Here is a 20,934-nt window from a genome sequence, read left to right as displayed (position 1 = left end):
AAACGACTCCAGAAAGAACTCGCCAAAGCTGGTAACTCTGATTATTTACCTAAAACAAATCCTAACTGTGCAAACAGGCACACCCTCTAATGCATTAGACTGGGAACGGCGAGGTAAAGTGAATTCAGAACAATAACAAGGTTAACATTTCAGTGAGAAAACAATTCTCAGCCCTAACAGTCCACACTGCGCCAGACGCCCTCGGTTAACGGAACCACTCAGCTCCGAATGGAGGCGAGCAGACACCGGGCACCTGGGTGACAAACCATCTGCAGCCTCCGCGCAGGACCGCCCGAGTGGGGTCCTCCAAACGCCCCCAGACGCCGTGTCGGCAACGATCCCAGTCCGCCGCCTCCCCCGGCAGCCCAACACGCTCCTCCGCGAGCCAGCCGGGAGAGAGAACCCGTCCAGGGGCGAACCCATCCAGGGACGAACCCGTCCGGGGGCGAACCCGTCAGAGGACTGACTCGTGAGGCCAGTCTTGGGCGCCGCAGGCGACGGGAGATCCGGGGCAGCGACCTCTGCCCGGACTGGAGCGGGGAGCCCGAGGGTCGCCTCCCGCTCGGCTGCCAGTCCCCGCCGCCCCCGAAGCCGCAGGTTGCCTCTGATAACCAACTAGGGCGGAAGCGGACTAGCGCCCACGCCCGAGGCTCTGACTGACCTGGAGAGGTGCTTCAGGATCTGTTTCTTGATGAGCCCAGCCATGGTGCCGAAGCGGGGGTCGCCGCGCTCTCTCTCCGTTCCTCACTGCCTCCTCTCTTCGTGGCCGTCTCCTCTTTGTCTGGGTTAACCCGGCCGGAGGAGAGGCGCGTGAGCACTCACGCCCAGGACAGACCTGAGCCCCCTGCCGAGGCCACATCCGCCACCGCTGCCGCCAAGGACCGGGAGCATTCCGCTTAGGTAGCCGCGGCCGCCGCCGGCGCCATCTTGGCTGCAGCATCACCTAAGAGATCTGGGGGAGGGCCGGAGCGGGGCGGGCTCGGGGCGGGGCGGGCTCGGGGTGGGGCGGGGCAACGCAGGCTCCGGACAGGCTCTTGCTGCCCCGCCTCCCTCCCTGGGACTAGCGCGCTAGTGCCCCTGACACTGTTGGATGCTTTGACTCCCAACCCCAGAAGCTTCTTGGGTTTTAGACCTCTGTCCCCACGCTCTAGTCATGTCCCCGTCTCCATCACTGAGTTCTTCATACACATCTTCTCTTTTTCATTTCCCTGTCAGAATTTGCTCTACAAACGGCTCTAATTGCTTTGCTTTCTTTACCTACTCAGCTTTTTTCATATTCTTGCCTCAGTGTCTTATCCTTTGCTTAGATATTCTGCTTTTCCCCCGGCTAAATGCTATAATTTGATGTTTCCTCTAGAAATTCTAAGAGAAGTAAAAGTTGATAATGTGTCTTAATAGAACCCAGGACCTGGGAATTAGAAGGCCTAAATTTAAGTCCTGGCTCTAGTATTTTCTAGCTGTGTTAAGCTGGAGAAAATAATTTACTTACGTTTAGCTTCAGTTTAATCTTCTATACAATAGATTAATAATATCAGCCTTACCCAACTCACTCGGTTGTTGTATCTAAAGAAATAAGGATTTTAAATTTCACTTAAAAATTTCTATGTGGGCTTCCCTGGTGGCGCAGTGGTTGAGAGTCCGCCTGCCGATGCAGGGGACACGGGTTCGTGCCCCGGTCCAGGAAGATCCCACATGCCGCGGAGCGGCTGGGCCCGTGAGCCATGGCCGCTGAGCCTGCGCGTCCGGAGCCTGTGCTCCGCAACGGGAGAGGCGACAACAGTGAGTGGCCCGCGTACCGAAAAAAAAAAAAAATTCTATGTAAAGGAAGGAAATTGTTGAAATAGCAGGGAGAACTATTACAGCTCTGCACCTTCACCCCACCCAGCCCCAAACCAACATTTTACAGAGGCGAAAATGACCACTCTGTTTACAGAGGTGACATCTAAAAGTGGGGGGGGGGGGAGAATAACACTACCTCTGAGGGATGTATCAGAAAATGCTGTGGGTGTCTATGGGGATGGCCAGGGGATAGTTTACACATATAGTCCAACACCTGAGCCTTTTCAAGCAAGGGAAAGGAGATATATGTGGATTGACTGTTTACTCACTTAACATTTATAATGTACTATAAATGAGGCACTATTCAAGTAACTAGGTAGCCTAAACAAACAAAACCTGTTCCTGCCATCAAAGAGTTAACAGCCTCAGAGGGAAGCTAAATTCCTAGTGCTAGGACCTTGAGCTCTATCATTACACTCTTGTTCAAAGCCTTGCTCCACCATTTTGTAGCTGTGTAAACTTGGGCAAGTTATTTCACTCTCAGCCTCAGTTACCTCATCTATTGGAGATAATAGTACCTAACACAATTTTGTGAGGATTAAATGAGATTATGCATATATAGTGTTGAACAAAGTGCCTAGCATATGTCAAGCTCTTAATAATGCTATTATTATCCTTAGCATAATTGAAAATAGAAGCAAAGTGCTATGAAAACACAAGGGATGGAGTGATTCTATCTTGTTTAGCCAGAGATGGATTTACAGTGGAGATATTATTTCAAAGGTGAGAATGTCAGTTTAAAGTTAAACGGACTGGCCCTGAAGTCAGACTTGGATTGGAAACTTTGCTCTGTGGATTTTTAGCTATGTGGTTGTTGTGAGGATTAAGCTAATGAAGTTTAAGTACTTAGAGAATGCCAGACACAACTGTGGTTTAAATTTACATTTTTGTTAATTGGTATTTAATTCTCAAAGTATGATTTTCAAAAAGTTAAAAATGTGACTGTCATACAAATATATAATGAATGTGCATCAAAGATTTGTTAACTCATATTGGCAAGAACCAACAAGATAGGGTATAAAGTTAGTTCACTCATTAATGTGACTTAAATCTGTTGCACATGTTCATTATGTATTTATATCAGAGTGATATTTTTAACTTTTAAAATTACACATTCTCAAAATATACATGTATTTGAAAAGTAATAGTTACATGCTTGAGATTCTTTATACTAAAACCTGGGAGGGGAGAGTGCATGGTGTGAAGGTGAATAGAGTCAGGGCTTTTACTGAACAGTCTGTGCTGAAACTGGCTTATACTGGCTCATGAGAACCAGTTGTGCACATCTCTTCCCAACTCTGTGTTCTGGTGTTTGATGAGTTCAGGAAAGCTTGAAAACAGCCATTGTGACAGTATTTTCACCACAGAAAATGGTAAACACTACAAATCAGGACTTTTTTCTTGGAGATCCGGTTGTTAAATATTTACCAACACAGTGTAGGATGGATTGAAGGGGGATGAGATTGCAAATGTATGGACATTATTTCATAGGCAGTGTCAAGTCTTGGGAGACTTCTATGGTGACTGAATTTGGGGAAGATGATCAGATTTCTGATTTAGAAAAATAGTCTGATAACCATACTGGCAGTACAGAGGACAGATCATGAGAAGAGAATGGAGACAGGAGCCTTGAGAAGGCGGCAGCATTACTATTTTTGGTGAAAGATAAGGCAGTATCAGTAAAGGTAAATAAACAAAAAAGGGTCAAGGACAAATTCCAGAGATTAATACAAGGATTGGAGTTGAAGTTTACTGAGGTTTTTAGTTTGGGGCACCGGGTAGATATTGGGGCACACCACTAATTGAGACAAGTAATATAGGTGAAACAAGCAGTTTTGGAGATAAAATTGTTTTGGATTTGTTACCTTTAAGGTTATTTCAGGACCCCTGGATAGAAACATTCAGGTTGCAGGTGGGGGTAGAAATTCTTCTTTAGGATTTATTGGTATTCAATGATAGCTGAAGCCAAGAACAAAAATGATCTTGATCCAGGATCAGGTAAATATGAAGGAAAGGGAAAAGGGAAGCTTTTTGAAAGAGCCTATTTTAAAAGATGAGAGGTGAATAGAAATGATGGTTACTCTGTGATGTAAGACTGATAAAATATTTTTTACATGGGGGATCCTATCAATTTAATATTGTTAGAGAAAATAGAATGACTAAAATTGGACATAACTAACTTTGGACTTTCAATGACTTTTTGATACAAAGGAATATAGACACCAATAGAATGCCTAACTTAAAGGAGTTTGCCATGGCAAAGGTAACAATGATCACATGATAAAAGGATGACGATGATGATAATTACTAACAGGTACTTGACTTTTATCATTTACTCTTCATAAAATAATTCTGCAAGGGAGGATTATTATAGTATTCCATTTTACAGATGAGGAAGCTAAGGTGTAGAGAGGTTAACTAACCTGTCCAAAAGGTTTGGTGTAGAGAGGTTAACTAACCTGTCCATTTTACAGATGAGGAAGCTAAGGTGTAGAGAGGTTAACTAACCTGTCCAAAACATGTAGTTAGCCAGGATTTGACCCAGGAGTTTGAATGCAGAGACTGCACTCTTAACTACTATCTTTGATTTCAATAATAGGACCTACTTCATAAATTGTAAAGATTAAATTAGTAAATATACATAAAGCTCTTAGAACAATTTAACCACACGCATTAAGCCCTATCTAAGTATTAACCCTTATCTTTATCGCCCAAGGTTACACAGCCATTTTGTGGCAGAGTCCGGATTCCAACCTAAAATTCATTCTCTTAACCATTACGATATAGACAAGTGAGCCCAAGACATTAAGGGAACACATACGAGGAACACCTAATTTCAGGAAGGGGAAAGGAGGAGTGTGTCAGAAGTCTAGAAGCTTTTTGAGATAAGACACAAAACTCCGTGCAGAAGAACAAGCAGACAGGGAAGACTGTGAGTTAAAAAAGCGAGGCGGTTGACGTGTTGACGTGTTCCGTGTTTGTAACAGGGTGGTTGGATCCAACAGTCAGAATGGCAGTGGTGGGCAATAAAGCTGAAGAGTCTTCATATCCAATTCCGTGCTGCGTATGGCTTTGCAATTTATTCTTCAAAAGACGTTACTGTCTGAACAATACTATTCGAACACACACACACCCACCTTCCCCCCCAACCCCCCACAAAGATGGTTCGTTATAGGGGTTAGAAGAAACTCCCAAGAGCGACTCAATCTGCAAAAGTAAAGAACAATCACACATTGGGCGAAAAAAAACAGCGTTTTCTCTCTTATTGGATCTGGCCAAAACGTAAATGGGTTGAGACAGGAAGCACGTTACGACTCTTGCTGGCAGGCTGGGCTGCAGTGCAATCTCTGCCTTCCGGCGTCCTCAGTTGCTACGGGAGAGCGGAAGCGCCCTTACGCTCCGTGGGTGCCACCATAGAGTGCCGGAAAAAGCGTGAGCAGAAGGGTCGGGAAAAGAAAGCAACTGCGGTTAGTACTAAAATGACGACCTTAGTGCTGGATAACGGAGCCTACAACGCCAAAATCGGTTACAGCCATGAAAATGTCTCGTAAGTGTTCGCTTCCTCCGAGGGACAAAGCATATATGCCTAGTAGTTACGTATATTACGCTTCATCTTGGGACGTCTGTAAACTGCAAACGCCCCCGCGCGGCCCTCAGGCAGAGGGATGCTCTGGTTGGAGTTGGGTAGTTTGAATGCTTTGAAGTGAGACATGGGTACTAACTTTGGGCTACGTGGCCCCGGAAGTGGGACGTGTTTCGTTTCGTAACAGGAAATAGTTCAGGAAAATAGGCTTCTAAGGAATCGGTTCCCGAAAGAGGGGTCCGTACACAAAGTTCATGAACCCTCAGGAATCGTGGGCAACGTTTTTGTGTATATGCATTTTTGGGGGGACGCGATCATAGCTTTCATCAGATCCTTAAAGGGTTCCATGGCCCCCAAAAGTGTAAAAACCACTGTTTCAGTGGCTGTAGACTTTGAAGGCTTTGTACTTTAGCCGTTCTAAGTGCTCATTGGCTGACCTGGTTAATCAGACTCAAACAAATACTACACTGGCTTTCATAAACTATGTTTGAGTAGAGACTAAGCAAATTAAAAGACACACTTTTGCTCTAGAGTATTCACAGGGGACTTTTCCCCTTCCTCCCTCCTTTCCTTTTTCTTTTTTTAGAGGACAAACTGCGTAGGAATGTATATTGTTACAGTCTTATTTTGGCAATGTGTATCATTGTTCTCATCCTTTGACAGCAGTTCTATTATCAGTTACTTAAGGAATAATTTAGAAGTCTTGATAAGAGTGCGGAATACTCTATTATCATGTATAGACATTGTGTATGGTGACACAAAGGTGTAGGGAGAAGCAAGCTAAATATTCAAGAACAGTAAATTGACTAAAATTGTAATACAGCCAAGATTGACTACAAGGCAGGTTTTAAAATTATGTCCTTGGGCTTCACTGGTGGCGCAGTGGTTAAGAATTCGCCTGCCAATGCAGGGGACATGGGTTTGAGACCTGGTCTGGGAAGGTCCCACATGCTGCGGAGCAACTCAGCCGGTGAGCCACAACTACTGAGCCCGTGTGCCACAACTACTGAAGCCCGCACGCCTAGAGCCTGTGCTCTACAACGAAGAGAGTAGCCCCCAATCGCCACAACTAGAGAAAGCCTGTGTGCAACAATGAAGACTTAATGCAACCAAAAATAAATAAAATAAATAAATTTTAAAATATATTGTTTTTATGTCCTTGAAGACTATTTAAACATAGAGAAAATGACAGCATAGTAAGTGAAATAATCAGGTATAAAACATTTTTACAGTATTATCCCAATTAATGCAAGGATTTTAATCGCCTTTAGCGCAAAATAATCCTTATACCAAAGTGGAATGTTTTGGGGTGACAAATCATGTTCCCCTTCACTTTCTCTATCCCTTTCTCTGTATGTGTGTGCATATATATGCACACACACATGCATACACACACATACATGTGTACACATGTATGATGGATAATGGTTTTAGTTTGTCTTCCTAACCAGATTGTAAACCCATGGTGCGCAGCAACTATATTTAAAACTACTTCCTACATCTGTACCTTATAGCATCTTGCTGATTGAAAATCTTTGACTCCATGGAAACTTAATTTTATGGTCAGAATTTTGAACTTGGATTTTTTTTTTTTTCTTACCAGAATGGTATTAAGAATTTTCCAGGAACTTTATTTACCTCAGCCCCTCTTCACCTCTGTGCAGTGGCAGAACCAATACCCACCCATAAGGGTGTCCTGAAGATTATTTGAGAACGATAATGGGTCCAGTACAGAACTGGTATATACTAGAACCTTAAAAAAAAAAAAAGGCATGTAAAAATTTTTTGAAGACAGAATGAGAAACACTGGTTTTGGATATTTTTTGACACCAAGGGTGGTGGTTAGGTAAATGTATTTTTAGGAACTAAGTATTTAGGGAATAATTACATTATTTGTTTCTTTGTTTATAGAGTTATTCCTAACTGTCAGTTCAGGTCAAAAACGGCACGTCTTAAAACTTTTACTGCCAACCAGATAGATGAAATAAAGGATCCTTCTGGACTCTTTTATATTCTTCCTTTTCAAAAGGTAATTCAACTGTATGTCATTTCTAGCATTAAAGACCTAAACTGAAGGATAATTTGGAATGTATATTTAAGATTTTGTATGTATGAAAATATTTTTGAATCTCTGAGAAAAAGTTATTTTAATTAAGATCTTATTAAAACCAAAAGTTGAATTTAAATTGTCATGTTAAAAAATTGACCATGATTAATTATACTTCAATGAAAAAAAATCAACTGTACTTCAATAAATAAAAATAAAAATAAATGACCATGATTTAGTTACTGATTGTGGGTACTGAATTTTACTTGTTTATGTTAAAGCTAAATGAAACGAACACATTAAAGAAAAAGAGTATAGAGAGGCATCTCTACATATTGGTGTGTCTTTTGAACCCTTGATATTTTGGTTATTGTTAATTTGTAATATTTTGAATTTCTAAAAGGAGAAAAACATACCAATATAATAGGTTTCAAATTCAAACATCATTAGACTGGTGAATGTGACCATAAAGAGATAAGAATCAGTGATTTAGAATATATTAATCTGATTTTTAAAAAATTGTTCAAATATTTTTGATAATTAAATTCATAAAACAAATTTTTTAGGGCTACTTGGTGAATTGGGATGTTCAAAGACAAGTCTGGGATTACCTTTTTGGAAAAGAAATGTATCAGGTAACAAATTGGAGTATGTATTCAAATTTCTATTTCCATGTCTTATTCAAATGAAAAATTTAAATCTGTGCTTATATCTTAAGATTTATAAATTTTTGAATACGTTTCTTATATATATTTAAGTCATTTAATCTACTGTGCTTCACTTTGATTTTCAAATAAGTGCAAGTGAATGGAATTTCCATTGTGAAGTGGAATTTGAAGTTGAGAAGAGATAGTCTGTTTGAAACTTAAGATTAAAATTTTTACTTCAGATTTCTGCTATTCTTAGACCAATACACTGTCTAATTTTTTTCACAATAAAATATTTTTGCTGATATATCTGAATGTGTGAATGATACAATGTTAAAATTTTGTGCTTTTAATATCTTTAGTGTGACTTTAGGTATACTGAGAAAATGTTCAAATTTTAATGCTTCTTAAGAGTGTGTGGGAGAGAATTATGTAAACGTTAAATATTCTAAAGCTTCTCACCTTTTAACTTTTAAAAACAAAATAACAGTCCCAGTGCCTGTAGTTGTATCATTTATTACTTTTGCATAATTATCTTTAAACAATTTGACAGTACCATTTTATCAATGCTATCATTAAGAGAGTTAAAATTATATAATAGTTAAAGTGCATGTATTCTGTAACCAGACTTCCCAAGTTCAAATCCTAGGTATGTCACTAACTAGTTATATGGACCTTCGTAACTCATTCAACACTATTGTGCCTCAGTTTGCTCACCTTTTAAAAGGGAATAATAGTAAGACGTGTCTCCTAGGGTTATTGTGAGGATTAAATAAATGTGTTTATATATATAAAACAAGTACTTATAATTATGACTACAAAGTTACAAAACTTTGGGAATTTTTTTCCTCACATAGGTTGATTTTTTAGACACTAATATTATTATCACAGAACCATATTTTAACTTCACTTCAATTCAAGAGTCAATGAATGAAATCTTATTTGAAGAATACCAGTTTCAAGCAGTATTAAGAGTAAATGGTGAGTTAAAGTTTTTATTGAAATTGAGTTATGTGAATATGAATATGACTAGAGTAAAGAAACACTTAAGGTCCAAGAATATTGGGTGACATTCTTTTTGATTTGAAGGAAATAAAACCTGGAATTTAAAAACTAGATGGACCCTTAGAGATTATCTAGTCAGATTTCTCTCACTTTATCTTTTTACTGATATGATATTTCTCCCTAATGAAGTTACTAGCCACATTTCTAATCTCTGAAAGATTATTGTTTCTGAGTTAGCTGTCTTTTCTGTCACTGATGTGTCTGCTATTGTTATTATTATTGTTTGAAATAATGTTAATAGCTCAGGCTGCCAATATGAGGGAAAATAATCTGTAAGTATTATTTAGAAGTAAGTTTATTAAAGGCTAGAATCACATTACATGACTGTACAAAGAAAGTATTCACATATTTAGCTTGTAGAATTCAAGTCTGTATAAGCAACAGTATACTGTAATGGTTAGGAGCATAATCTCTAAACAGTGTTCTCAACCAAGGGTGATTTTGCTCCTGGGGACATTTGACAAAGTCTGGAGACATTTTTCGTTGTCACAACTGGGAGGGCGCTACTGGCATCTAATGTGTAGAGGACACAGATGCTGCTAAACATCTTACAATGCACAGTAAAACCCCCAACAACAAGGAGTTATCTGGCCCAAAATGTCAGGAGTTCCAAAGTTGAGAAACCCTGCTCTGGAGTCACACTGTCTATGTTTGAATCCTAGCTCTGTTACTTTCTAATCATGTGACCTTGGGCACATTATTTAACTTCCCTGTGCTTCACTTTCTTCATCTGTGAAATGGGATTGTTGTGAGGATTAAAACACACACACTCATGGAGTTTAGAATAGTGCCCAGCATGTAATAAATTCTCAGTAAAATCATCTGCTATTAAAATAATTATTATAAGCTGTGAAGTGAATATTTACCTTTAAAAGTTGATCACAAATTTTTTGTCATTTTCCACAAAAATATCATGTTTTAAAGTTTAAGCATTATAAAGAACTTGTGACAGAATTAGGAATGTTATTTTAAATTAGCATTTTTCCTATAAATAAAGTTTTTGTCTTTCTGCTTGTTTTAGTTTGCTACATTTCTTTATTTATTGCTTTAAATTAATTGTACTCTTATTCAGTGTGTTTATTTTTTCTTTATCTTTTTTTTTTAAATAGCTGGGGCTCTCAGTGCACATAGGTATTTCCGAGATAATCCTTCTGAATTATGCTGTATCATTGTAGATAGTGGATATTCCTTTACACATATAGTTCCTTATTGTAGAAGTAAAAAGAAAAAAGAAGCAATTATTCGGTGAGTTGCATTCAATTTTCATCTTATTTCTTAGAATAAAACTGAATGAAATGTGTAATAAACTGAACCAAATTTGAATTCTCCCCTTTTAGGATAAATGTGGGAGGAAAACTCCTAACCAATCATCTAAAAGAGATTATATCTTACAGGTAATACTTAACTTTGATTCTTTGGGAGGATGGGATGCTGGGGGTGAACTTTTTAAAGTAATTTAAAATTATTCCTTACCTTTAGTTCTAAGTTCAGGTGGCAATTCTATATTATTGCTTAGAAGACTATATCACATATATAAATACTAATGATGTTCAAGTTGAAAAGCTTTCTAACATATGAAATGGTAGTGTCCACCAAAAAGACATTTCCAAATTCTAGAGAGCTTAATACTTAATAATATTTTACAATGACAAATGTATATGTACCTCGTAAAACAAATTTAAAAATACGTATAAGGAAATAAGGATCCAAAAAGAAAATAAATCTCTGCCTTCCCTTTCCATTTCTCTTGTCAGTTTTACTCCATACACAGCATAATATTTCAACTTTATTATCTTTTACTCTTTTTTAATCTCTATAAGCCTTAATAATATATTGATATGTTTCTGGATTAGCCAATATTAGTTGACTGTCCACTATTAAAAGATGAAGAATTAGTACTTAATCACGTGCCAAGTCTTCTCCTGCCTCCTAAATTTTATTAATGCTATTATTTTTAGTTTTATTGTGTTTAAAAACATAAGTAGAATTCTTAAATCTCAGTTTTTGCTACATTAACTTTGACCGGTATGATACTGTCAGTATCTCTTGGCTTCCCTCTGTGTTATATATGAAAATAAGTGCATCTACATTTTCTTCCCTCCTTTTCTTTCTCTGAGATGTATCATTACTTTTTTAAACAGCTTTATTGAGATATAATTCTCATACCATACAATTCACCCATTTAAAGTGTACAGTTCAATGATTTTTAGCATATGCATCCATCACCACAATCCCCTTAGAGCTGTCTTACCCATCTCCAGCGCATTTAAAAAAAAAACTTTTTATTTTGAAATACAGACACAGGAAGTTGCAAGAATAGTACACAGAGCCCTGTGTACCCTTAGTGACATTTTATATAACTAGTACAACATAAAAATGATAAAATTGACGTTGGTGCAATACTGTTAACCAGACTACAGATTATATTCAGTTTTCACTATTTTTTACGTGCACTAGTCCGCCTCTAGTTCTGTGTGGTTTTTATCCCATGTATAGACTCATAAACACCGCCACAGTCAAGATACAGAACTGTTCCACCATTACAAAGGAACTTCTATGTGCTCCCACTTTATATTTGCTCCCCCACCTTGTCCCAGTACCTTGGCAATTGCTAATCTGCTTTCCATTTCTATAGTTCTATTATTTCAAGAATGTTAGAGAAACAGAATCATATAGTATGTAACCTTTAGAGATTGACTTTTTTCATTGCTATACCATTTCTTCTTAATTATTGAAATTTATAATATTTACATAATGCTCTTTACTATAGTTAAGTCTTCTTGCCTTGATTGTAGATTAATTTTAAAAATAGAAAACTTATAAATAGTATTTACAATATTATGATTACGTGAATGTTACTCATTATGAAACCAAACAGAATTAGGCTCAGCTTCAAAAAGTTTAGTTGTTTAATTCCCTTTCCCAGAAACAGCAAATTAGAAAGGTAAGGGAAGGCTGATACAGATGAGGACATTAACCAAGACCCACGCAGTTTCAGTCCAAAGCCTATATACTTAGTCCTTCTGAATGAAACACTGAATGAAAAAAAATTCATATGTTTTTAAAAGCAAGGCTGTTGAAGTCCAACTTGAAGAGAAGAAGCTGGCAGGAACAACTAGAAATACTGATGAAAAAGAATGATAATGAAAAGAGACTTCTCTAGTAGATGATTAAAAAAATTAAAACTAATAATTAAATTAAGGTGACACTTGTATAAGAATTAACTGACAGGGACTTCCCGGTGGTGCAGTGGTTAAGACTCTGTGCTCCCAATGAAGGGGGTCTGGGTTCGATCCCTAGTCAGGGAATGAAGTCCCACATGCATGCCACAACTAAGAGTTCGCATGCCGCAACTTAGGATCCCACATGCTGCAACTAAGACCCAGTGCAACCAAATTAAATAAATAAATTTTTTTTTTTTAAAAAAAGAATTAACTGACAGATCAGTGACACTGAATTGTTAATCCTAAATCAAACATTATATGTTAAAAAAAAAGTAATTACATATTAAACAAAGCATCAGAAACCAATGAGGAGGGGAGTAACTGTTCAAGAAAAGATACAGGTAAAGTTCCCTGTTTGGAGAAAAATTAAGATTTTACTTTGCCTTATACACTGAAGTTCAGATGGTTGTAAGACTTAAATATAAAAATAAAACCACAAGAAATATTTAACTGAATTGCTAAGCATAAAAACAGTGGAAGAGGGCTTCCCTGGTGGTGCCTGCCAAGGCAGGGGACACGGGTTCGAGCCCTGGTCTGGGAAGATCCCACATGCCGCAGAGCAACTAAGCCTGTGCACCACAACTACTGAGCCTGCGCTCTAGAGCCCGTAAGCCACAACTACTGAGCTTACGTGCCACAACTATTAAACCCTGCACTCCTAGAGCCCACGCTGTGCAACAAGAGAAACTACTGCAATGAGAAGCCCACGCACTGCGATGAAGAGTAGCCCCCGCTCGCCGCAACTAGAGAAAGCCCACGCTCAGCAACAAAGACCCAATGCAGCCAAAAATAAATAAATTTATTAAAATAAAAAAAGTGGAAGAAGTAACAAAGGGTGTATTTTCTTACAACTTCTTTTTAAAATAAACTTTTTATTGAAGTAAAACATATATAAAAAGAAGTTTAAGACCATGAGTGTACAACTCAGTGAATTTTCAAAAAGTGAATACACTCATGTAACCAGAACACAGTTCAAGCAGAATATTACCAGCACCCTTAGCCCCCCTTTTGTCTCTGTTTAGTCTGAAAACAACTGACTTAAGGGCAGGATAGATTTTGCCAGCTTTTGTTTTTTAACTATGTAAAAATTTTAAACCTTATGTACATCAAAAGCCTTTGTAAGCAAAACTAAAGTAAACAATCCTGAGAAATAAACCTAAAAGAAATATGACACAGGGTTGTTTTCTTTAATATATTAAGAGCTCTTATCAATCCATAAGAAAAACACTACCCCAGTATAAAATGGTTAGATAATTTTCAGAATACAGATGGTCAGTGGCACAAATAGATAATCATTGGAGAATTACATGCTGTCAAAGGTTATAAAATGGATAATTCTCAGACATAAAAAGTGTTAAACATCTGTAGTAATCACAGATTCAATTGCGATATTTATTGAGCATTTATTTAGGAGCTTGGGATGCAAAACAGAAAAGAATTCCTCTTCCTCATGGCACATTCTAGTACAGAAAATGCAAATTAAAATACTACTCTTACAATCCAAATTAATAGAATTTTTTCAAAAGGTGTTGCAGATTTGTGATATGGACACTCTTATTTGCTGCTGGTCAGAGTATAATTTGAAATAACTTTTCTGGTAAACAATTTTGCAATATACCAAGAGACTAAGTATTGCATATTATGTGTCCTAGAGTATGAATAAATAATGGGATAATCAGAGATATCGATTAAGATGCCTATATTTCGAATACAGGGACTATGCTAAACACTTTACATGTATGATTAGAATTATTTACTTCTTGCAGCTGTATTAAGTTGGTGAACTTATTACCCTTTTAGAGTTGAAGAGATTGAGTCCCAAAGAAATAAAGTAATTTGTCTACTAAGTTGTGATTAAGCCTGTCTCAGACTCCAAAGTCCATGTTTATAAACACACGAGTATTTTTCCTCCTGATCTAAACTTTCAATATTTGGAATATGGATAAATACATATTAATAGATCCCTCTGGTTGAAGTATGATAGGGCAATAAGAACCTGCTGTATAAAAAAGTAAATAAAATTAAATTTAAAAAGAAATATGATAAGGCATTAAATCATATTTTTAAAGAATATGTAATAGAATAAGAAAATGTTCATGAGATAACGTTTGGGCTAAAACATAAAAAGTAAAAATCTATGTGCAGAGAAAAATATTCAAAGGAAATAACCTCACATTTTTGTTTGTTTTTAAAAACATGTTTATTTTCTACATTAAGCCTGTGTTGTCTCTGATTCACTCATCAAATATTTAAGCATCTACTTTTTTTTGCTGTTTTTTTTTTTTTTTTTTTGCGGTACACGGACCTCTCAGTGTTGTGGCCTCCCCCGTTGCGGAGCACAGGCTCTGGACGCGCAAGCTCAGTGGCCATGGCTCACGGGCCCAGCTGCTCCGCGGCACATGGGATCTTCCCGGACCGGGGCACGAACCCGTGTCCCCTGTATCGGCAGGCTGGCTCCCAACCACTGCGCCACCAGGGAAGCCCTAAGCATCTACTTTTTGCTAATTACTGTGTGGTGCTGACTAACAGTCCTTGTCTAATAGGAAAAGAAAGTGCACATAGTTAAGGCATTTTACCACGTTCTATTCAGAATGGTTGGAAGAAAATGTTTCCCTTTAATTGGATAATCCTTGCCACTTAAAACCTCTCTTTTCAATTTCCTTCTGCAAACTGAACTGTTTGCCCTTAGAGGGATAATGGGGAGATTAAATAACATAATGGAATGGGTATTCCATAAAGTAAAAAATATTTTACACATTCAAAAATTTAATATTTTTAAAAAATCAGTTACCTGAAAATTTAATTCCAGAAAAATATTTTAAATGATAATTGTAAGTTATGGTTAAATTTTCTTTTTTTTTAATTAGTCATCAGTTTTATACACATCAGTATATACGTGTCAATGCCAATCGCCAAATTCGTCACACCCCCACCACCCCCACAGCTTTCCCCCCTTGGTGTCCATACGTTTGTTCTCTACATCTGTGTCTCAACTTCTGCCCTGCAAACCGGTTCATCTGTACCATTTGTCTAGGTTCCACATATATGCGTTAATATACGATATATGTTTTTCCTTTTCTGACTTACTTCATTCTGTATGACAGTCTCTAGATCCATCCACGTCTCTACAAATGACCCAATTTCGTTCCTTTTTATGGCTGAGTAATATTCCATTGTATATATGTACCACATCTCCTTTATCCATTCATCTGTCGATGGGCATCTAGGTTGCTTCCATGGCCTGGCTATTTTAAATAGTGCTGCAGTGAACATTGGGGTGTATGTGTCTTTTTGAATTATGGTTTTATCTGGGTATATACCCAGTAATGGGATTGCTGGGTGGTATGGTAGTTCTATTTTTAGCTTTTTAAGGAACCTCCATACTGTTCTCCATAGTGGCTGTATCAATTTACATTCCCACCAACAGTGCAAGAGGATACCCTTTTCTCCACACCCTCTCCAGCATTTATTGTTTGTAGATTTTCTCGTGATGCCCATTCTGACTGGTGTGAGGTGATACCTCATTGCAGTTTTGATTTGCATTTCTCTAATAATTAGTGACGTTGAGCAGCTTTTCATGTGTTTCTTGGCCATCTGTATGTCTTCTTTGGAGAAATGTCTATTTAGGTCTTCTGCCCATTTTTGGACTGGGTTGTTTGTTTTTTTAATATTGAGCTGCATGAGCTGTTTATATATTTCAGAGATTAATCCTTTGTGCATTGATTCGTTTGCAAATATTTTCTCCCATTCTGAGGGTTGTCTCTTCATCTTGTTTATGGTTTCCATTGCTGTGCAAAAGCTTTGAAGTTTCTTTAGGTCCCATTTGTTTATTTTTCTTTTTATTTCCATTACTCTAGGAGGTGGATCAAAAAAGATCTTGCTGTGATTTATGTCAAAGAGTGTCGTTCCTATGTTTTCCTCTGAGAGTTTGATACTGTCTGGCCTTACATTTAGGTCTCTAATCCATTTTGAGTTTATTTTTGAGTATGGTGTTAGGGAGTGTTCTAATTTCATTCTTTTACATGCAGCTGTCCAGTTTTTCCAGCACCATTTATTGAAGAGACTGTCTTTTCTACATTGTATATCCTTGCCTCCTTTGTCATAGATTAGTTGACCATAGGTGCATGGGTTTATCTCTGGGCTTTCTATCTTGTTCCATTGATCTGTGTTTCTGTTTTTGTGCCAGTAGCATATTTTCTTGATTACTGTAGCTTTGAGGTATAGTCTGAAGTCAGGGAGTCTGATTCCTCCAGCTCCATTTTTTCCCCTCAAGACTCTTTGGCTATTCGGGGTCTTTTGTGTCTCCATACAAATTTTAAGATGTTTTGTTCTAGTTCTGTAAAAAATGCCATTGGTAATTTGATAGGAATTGCATTGAATCTGTAGATTGCTTTGGGTAGTAGAGTCATTTTCACAATATTGAATCTTCCAATCCAAGAACATGGTATATCTCTCCATCTGTTGGTATCATCTTTAATTTCTTTCATCAGTATCTTATAGTTTTCTGCATACAGGTCTTTTGTCTCCCTAGATAGGTTTATTCCTAGGTATTTTATTCTTTTTCTTGCAATGGCAAATCGGAGTGTTTTCTTAATTTCTCTTTCAGATTTTTCATCATTAGTGCATAGGAATGCAAGAGGTTTCTGTGCATTAATTTTGTATCCTGCAACTTCACCAAATTCATTGATTAGCTCTAGTAGTTTCTTGGTGGCATCTTTAGGATTCTCTATGTATGGTATCATGTCATATGCAAACAGTGACAGTTTTACTTCTTCTTTTCCAATTTGTATTCCTTTTATTTCTTTTTCTTCTCTGATTGCCATGGCTAGGACTTCCAAAACTATGTTGAATAACAGGGGTGAGAGTGGACATCCTTGTCTTGTTCCTGATCTTAGAGGAAATGCTTTCAGTTTTTCACCATTGAGAATGATGTTTGCTGTGGGTTTGTCGTATATGGCATTTATTATGTTGAGGTAGGGTCCCTCTATGCCCACTCTCTGGAGAGTTTTTACCATAAATGGGTGTAGAATTTTGTCAAAAGCTTTTTCTGCATCTATTGAGGTGATCATATGGTTTTTCTTCTTCAATTTGTTAATATGGTGTATCACATTGATTGATTTGTGTATATTGAAGAATCCTTGCATCCCTGGATAAATCACACTTGATCATGGTGTATGATCCTTTTAATGTGTTGTTGGATTCTGTTTGCTAGTATTTTGTTGAGGATTTTTGCATCTATATTCCTCAGTGATATTGGTCTGTAATTTTCTTTTTTTGTAGTATCTGTTTGGTTTTGGTATCAGGGTGATGGTGGCCTCATAGAATGAGTTTGGGAGTGTTCCTTCCTCTGCAATGTTTTGGAAGAGTTTGAGAAGGATGGGTGTTAGCTCTTCTCTAAATGTTTGATAGGATTCACCTGTGAAGCCATCTGGTCCTGGACTTTTGTTTATTGGAAGAGTTTTAATCACAGTTTCAATTTCATTGCTTGTGATTGGTCTGTTTATGTTTTCTATTTCTTCCTTGTTCAAGCTTTGAAGGTTATACCTTTGTAAGAATTTGTTCATTTCTTCCAGGTTGTCCATTTTATTGGCATAGGGTTGCTTATAGTAGTCTCTTAGGATGCTTTGTATTTCTGTGGTGTCTGTTGTAACTTCTCCTTTTTCATTTCTAATTTTATTGATTTGAGTCCTCTCCCTCTTTTTCTTGATGAGTCTGGCTAATGGTTTATCAGTTTTGTTTATCTTCTCAAAGAACCAGGTTTTAGTTTTATTGATCTTTGCTATTGTTTTCTTTGTTTCTATTTCATTTATTTCTGCTCTGACCTTTATGATTTTCTTCCTTCTGCTAACTTTGGGTTTTGTTTGTTCTTCTTTCCCTAGTTCCTGTAGGTGTAAGGTTAGATTGTTTATTTGAGATTTTTCTTGTTTCTTGAGGTAGGCTTGTATAGTTATAAACTTCCCTCTTAGAACTGCTTTTGCTGCATTCCATAGGTTTTGCATCATCGTGTTTTCATGGTCATTTGTCCCTAGGTATTTTTTGATTTCCTCTTTAATTTCTTCAGTGATCTCCTGGTCATTTAGTAACGTATTGTTTACCCTCCATGTGTATGTGTCTCTTACGTTTTTTTCCCTGTAATTCATTTCTAATCTCATAGCGTTGTGATGGAAAAGATGCTTGATATGATTTCAATTTTCTTAAATTTACTGAGGCTTGATTTGGGACCCAAGATGTGATCTATCCTGGACAATGTTCTGTGCGCACTTGAGAAGAAAGTGTAATCTGCTGTTTTGGGATGGAATGTCCTATAAATATCAACTAAATCTATCTGGTCTATTGTGTCATTTAAAGCTTCTGTTTCCTCTTTTTTTTTTTTGCGGTATGCGGGCCTCTCACTGTTGTGGCCTTTCCTGTTGTGGAGCACAGGCTCCAGACACACAGGCTCAGTGGCCGTGGCTCACGGGTCCAGCCACTCCGCGGCATGTGGGATCTTCCCGGACTGGGACACGAACCCGTGTCCCCTGCATCGGCAGGCGGACTCTCAATCACTGGGCCACCAGGGAAGCCCCTGTTTCCTCATTTATTTTCATTTTGGATGATCTGTCCATTGGTGTAAGTGAGGTGTTAAAGTCCCCCACTATTATTGTGTTACTGTCGATTTCTTCTTTTATAGCTGTTAGCAGTTGCCTTATGTATTAAGGTGCTCCTATGTTGGGTGCATATATAATTGTTATATCTTCTTCTTGGATTGATCCCTTGATCATTATGTAGTGTCCTTCCTTGTCTCGTGTAGCACTCTTTATTTTAGAGTCTATTTTATCTCATGAGTATTGCTACTCCAGCTTTCCTTTGATTTCCATTTGCACGGAATATCTTTTTCCATCCCCTCACTTTCAGTCTGTATGTGTCCCTAGGTCTGAAGTGGGCCTCTTGTAGACAGCATATATATGGGTCTTGTTTTTGTATCCATTCAGCGAGCCTGTGTCTTTTGGTTGGAGCATTTAATCCATTCACATTTAAGTTAATTATTGATATGTCTGTCCCTATTACCATTTTCTTAATTGTTACGTGTTTGTTTTTCTAGGTCCTTTTCTTCTCTTATGTTTCCCACTTAGGGAAGATCCTTTAGCATTTTTTGCAGAGCTCATTTGATGGTACTGAATTCTCTTACCTGTTGCTTGTCTGTAAAGCTGTTGATTTCTCCATCGAATCTGAATGAGATCCTTACCAGGTAGAGTAATCTTGCTTGTAGGTTCTTCCCTTTCATCACTTTAAATATATTATGCCACTCCCTTCTGGCTTATAAAGTTTCTGCTGAGAAATCAGGTCTTAACCTTATGGGAGTTCCCTTGTATGTTATTTGTCATTTTTCCCTTGCTGCTTTCAATAAGTTTTCATTATCTTTAATTTTTCCTAGTTTGATTACTCTGTGTCTCGGTGTGTTTCTCTTTGGGTTCATCCTGTATGGGACTCTGTGCGCTTTCTGGACTTGGGTGGCTATTTCCTTTCCCATGTTAGGGAAGTTTTCAACTACAATCTCTTCAAATATTTTCTCTGGTCCTTTCTCTCTCTCTTCTCCTTCTGGGACACCTATAATGCGAATGTTGTTGCGTTTAATGTTGTCCCAGAGGTCTCTTAGGCTGTCTTCATTTCTTTTCATTCTTTTTTCTTTATTCTGTTCTGCAGCAGTGAATTCCACCATTCTGTCTTCCAGGTCACTTATCCGTTCTTCTGCCTCAGTTATTCTGCTATTGGTTCCTTCTAGTGTAGTTTTCATTTCAGTTATTGTATAGTTCATCTCTGTTTGTTTGTTCTTTAATTCTTCTACGTCTTTGTTAAACATTTCTTGCATTTTCTCAATCTTTGCCTCCATTCTTTTTCCGAGGTCCTGGATCGTCTTCACTCTCATTATTCTGAATTCTTTTTCTGGAAGTTTGCCTATCTCCACTTCATTCAGTTGTTTTTCTGGGGTGTTATCTTGTTCCTTCATCTGGTACATAGCCCTCTGCCTTTTCATCTTGTCTGTCTTTCTGTGAATGTGGTTTTTGTTCCACAGGCTGCAGGATTGTAGTTCTTCTTGCTTCTGCTGTCTGCCCTCTGGTGGATGAGGCTATCTAAGAGGCTTGTGCAAGTTTCCTGATGGGAGGGACTGGTGGTGGGTCTAAATTTTTTTTATTTCACGTTACCATTTTTTTTTTTCTGTTTAGGCAGTTACATGTTATGGACGAAACACATGTGATTAATCAAGTGAAAGAAGATGTATGCTATGTGTCTCAGGATTTTTATAGAGACATGGATATTGCCAAGTATGTATAATGGTAACCTAAGAACTAGAAAGTTGATTCTTGGGTAATGTTACACATAGTTAAAATATTTTATAAGTCTATGTTTTGTTTTCCAGGTTGAAAGGAGAAGAAAATACAGTAATGGTAGACTATGTTTTGCCTGACTTTAGTACAATTAAAAAGGGCTTTTGTAAGGTAATTTTTAAAACTTTATTTTATATTGGCGTATAGTTGATTTACAGTGTTG

The 20,934-nt window shown here is 37.7% G+C and overlaps 2 protein-coding genes across 8 annotated transcripts in view; one reads left to right on the top strand and one right to left on the bottom strand.

The window, feature by feature from the left end:
* The window catches only part of BLTP3B (bridge-like lipid transfer protein family member 3B), a 105,882-nt gene extending 104,939 nt beyond the window's left edge, over positions 1-943 (bottom strand). For all 7 annotated transcript variants that reach the window (XR_004039341.2, XR_004039340.2, XM_060305923.2 and 4 more), the window contains exon 1: positions 662-943. Coding sequence is in view for 2 of the 7 variants with exons in the window: in XM_030856287.3 (XP_030712147.2) it covers positions 662-705 (44 nt within the window). In the remaining 5 variants the exon portion in view is untranslated. The remainder of the gene's footprint in view (positions 1-661) is intronic.
* A 4,305-nt stretch (positions 944-5,248) lies between these two features.
* Positions 5,249-20,934, top strand: part of ACTR6 (actin related protein 6) — a 31,658-nt gene continuing 15,972 nt past the window's right edge. Inside the window, exons 1-8 of the mRNA XM_030856286.2 lie at positions 5,249-5,386; positions 7,334-7,451; positions 8,036-8,104; positions 8,974-9,097; positions 10,291-10,426; positions 10,519-10,575; positions 20,610-20,708; positions 20,804-20,882. Of these exons, the coding sequence (XP_030712146.1) occupies positions 5,319-5,386; positions 7,334-7,451; positions 8,036-8,104; positions 8,974-9,097; positions 10,291-10,426; positions 10,519-10,575; positions 20,610-20,708; positions 20,804-20,882 (750 nt within the window). The 5' untranslated portion in view covers positions 5,249-5,318. The remainder of the gene's footprint in view (positions 5,387-7,333; positions 7,452-8,035; positions 8,105-8,973; positions 9,098-10,290; positions 10,427-10,518; positions 10,576-20,609; positions 20,709-20,803; positions 20,883-20,934) is intronic.

This window comes from Globicephala melas, chromosome 10 (assembly GCF_963455315.2).
Source record: "Globicephala melas chromosome 10, mGloMel1.2, whole genome shotgun sequence".
In the NCBI taxonomy this organism is placed as follows: domain Eukaryota; kingdom Metazoa; phylum Chordata; class Mammalia; order Artiodactyla; family Delphinidae; genus Globicephala; species Globicephala melas.
The sequence above is the reverse complement of the archived record's forward strand: the minus strand, read 5'-3'. Positions and strand labels throughout refer to the sequence as shown.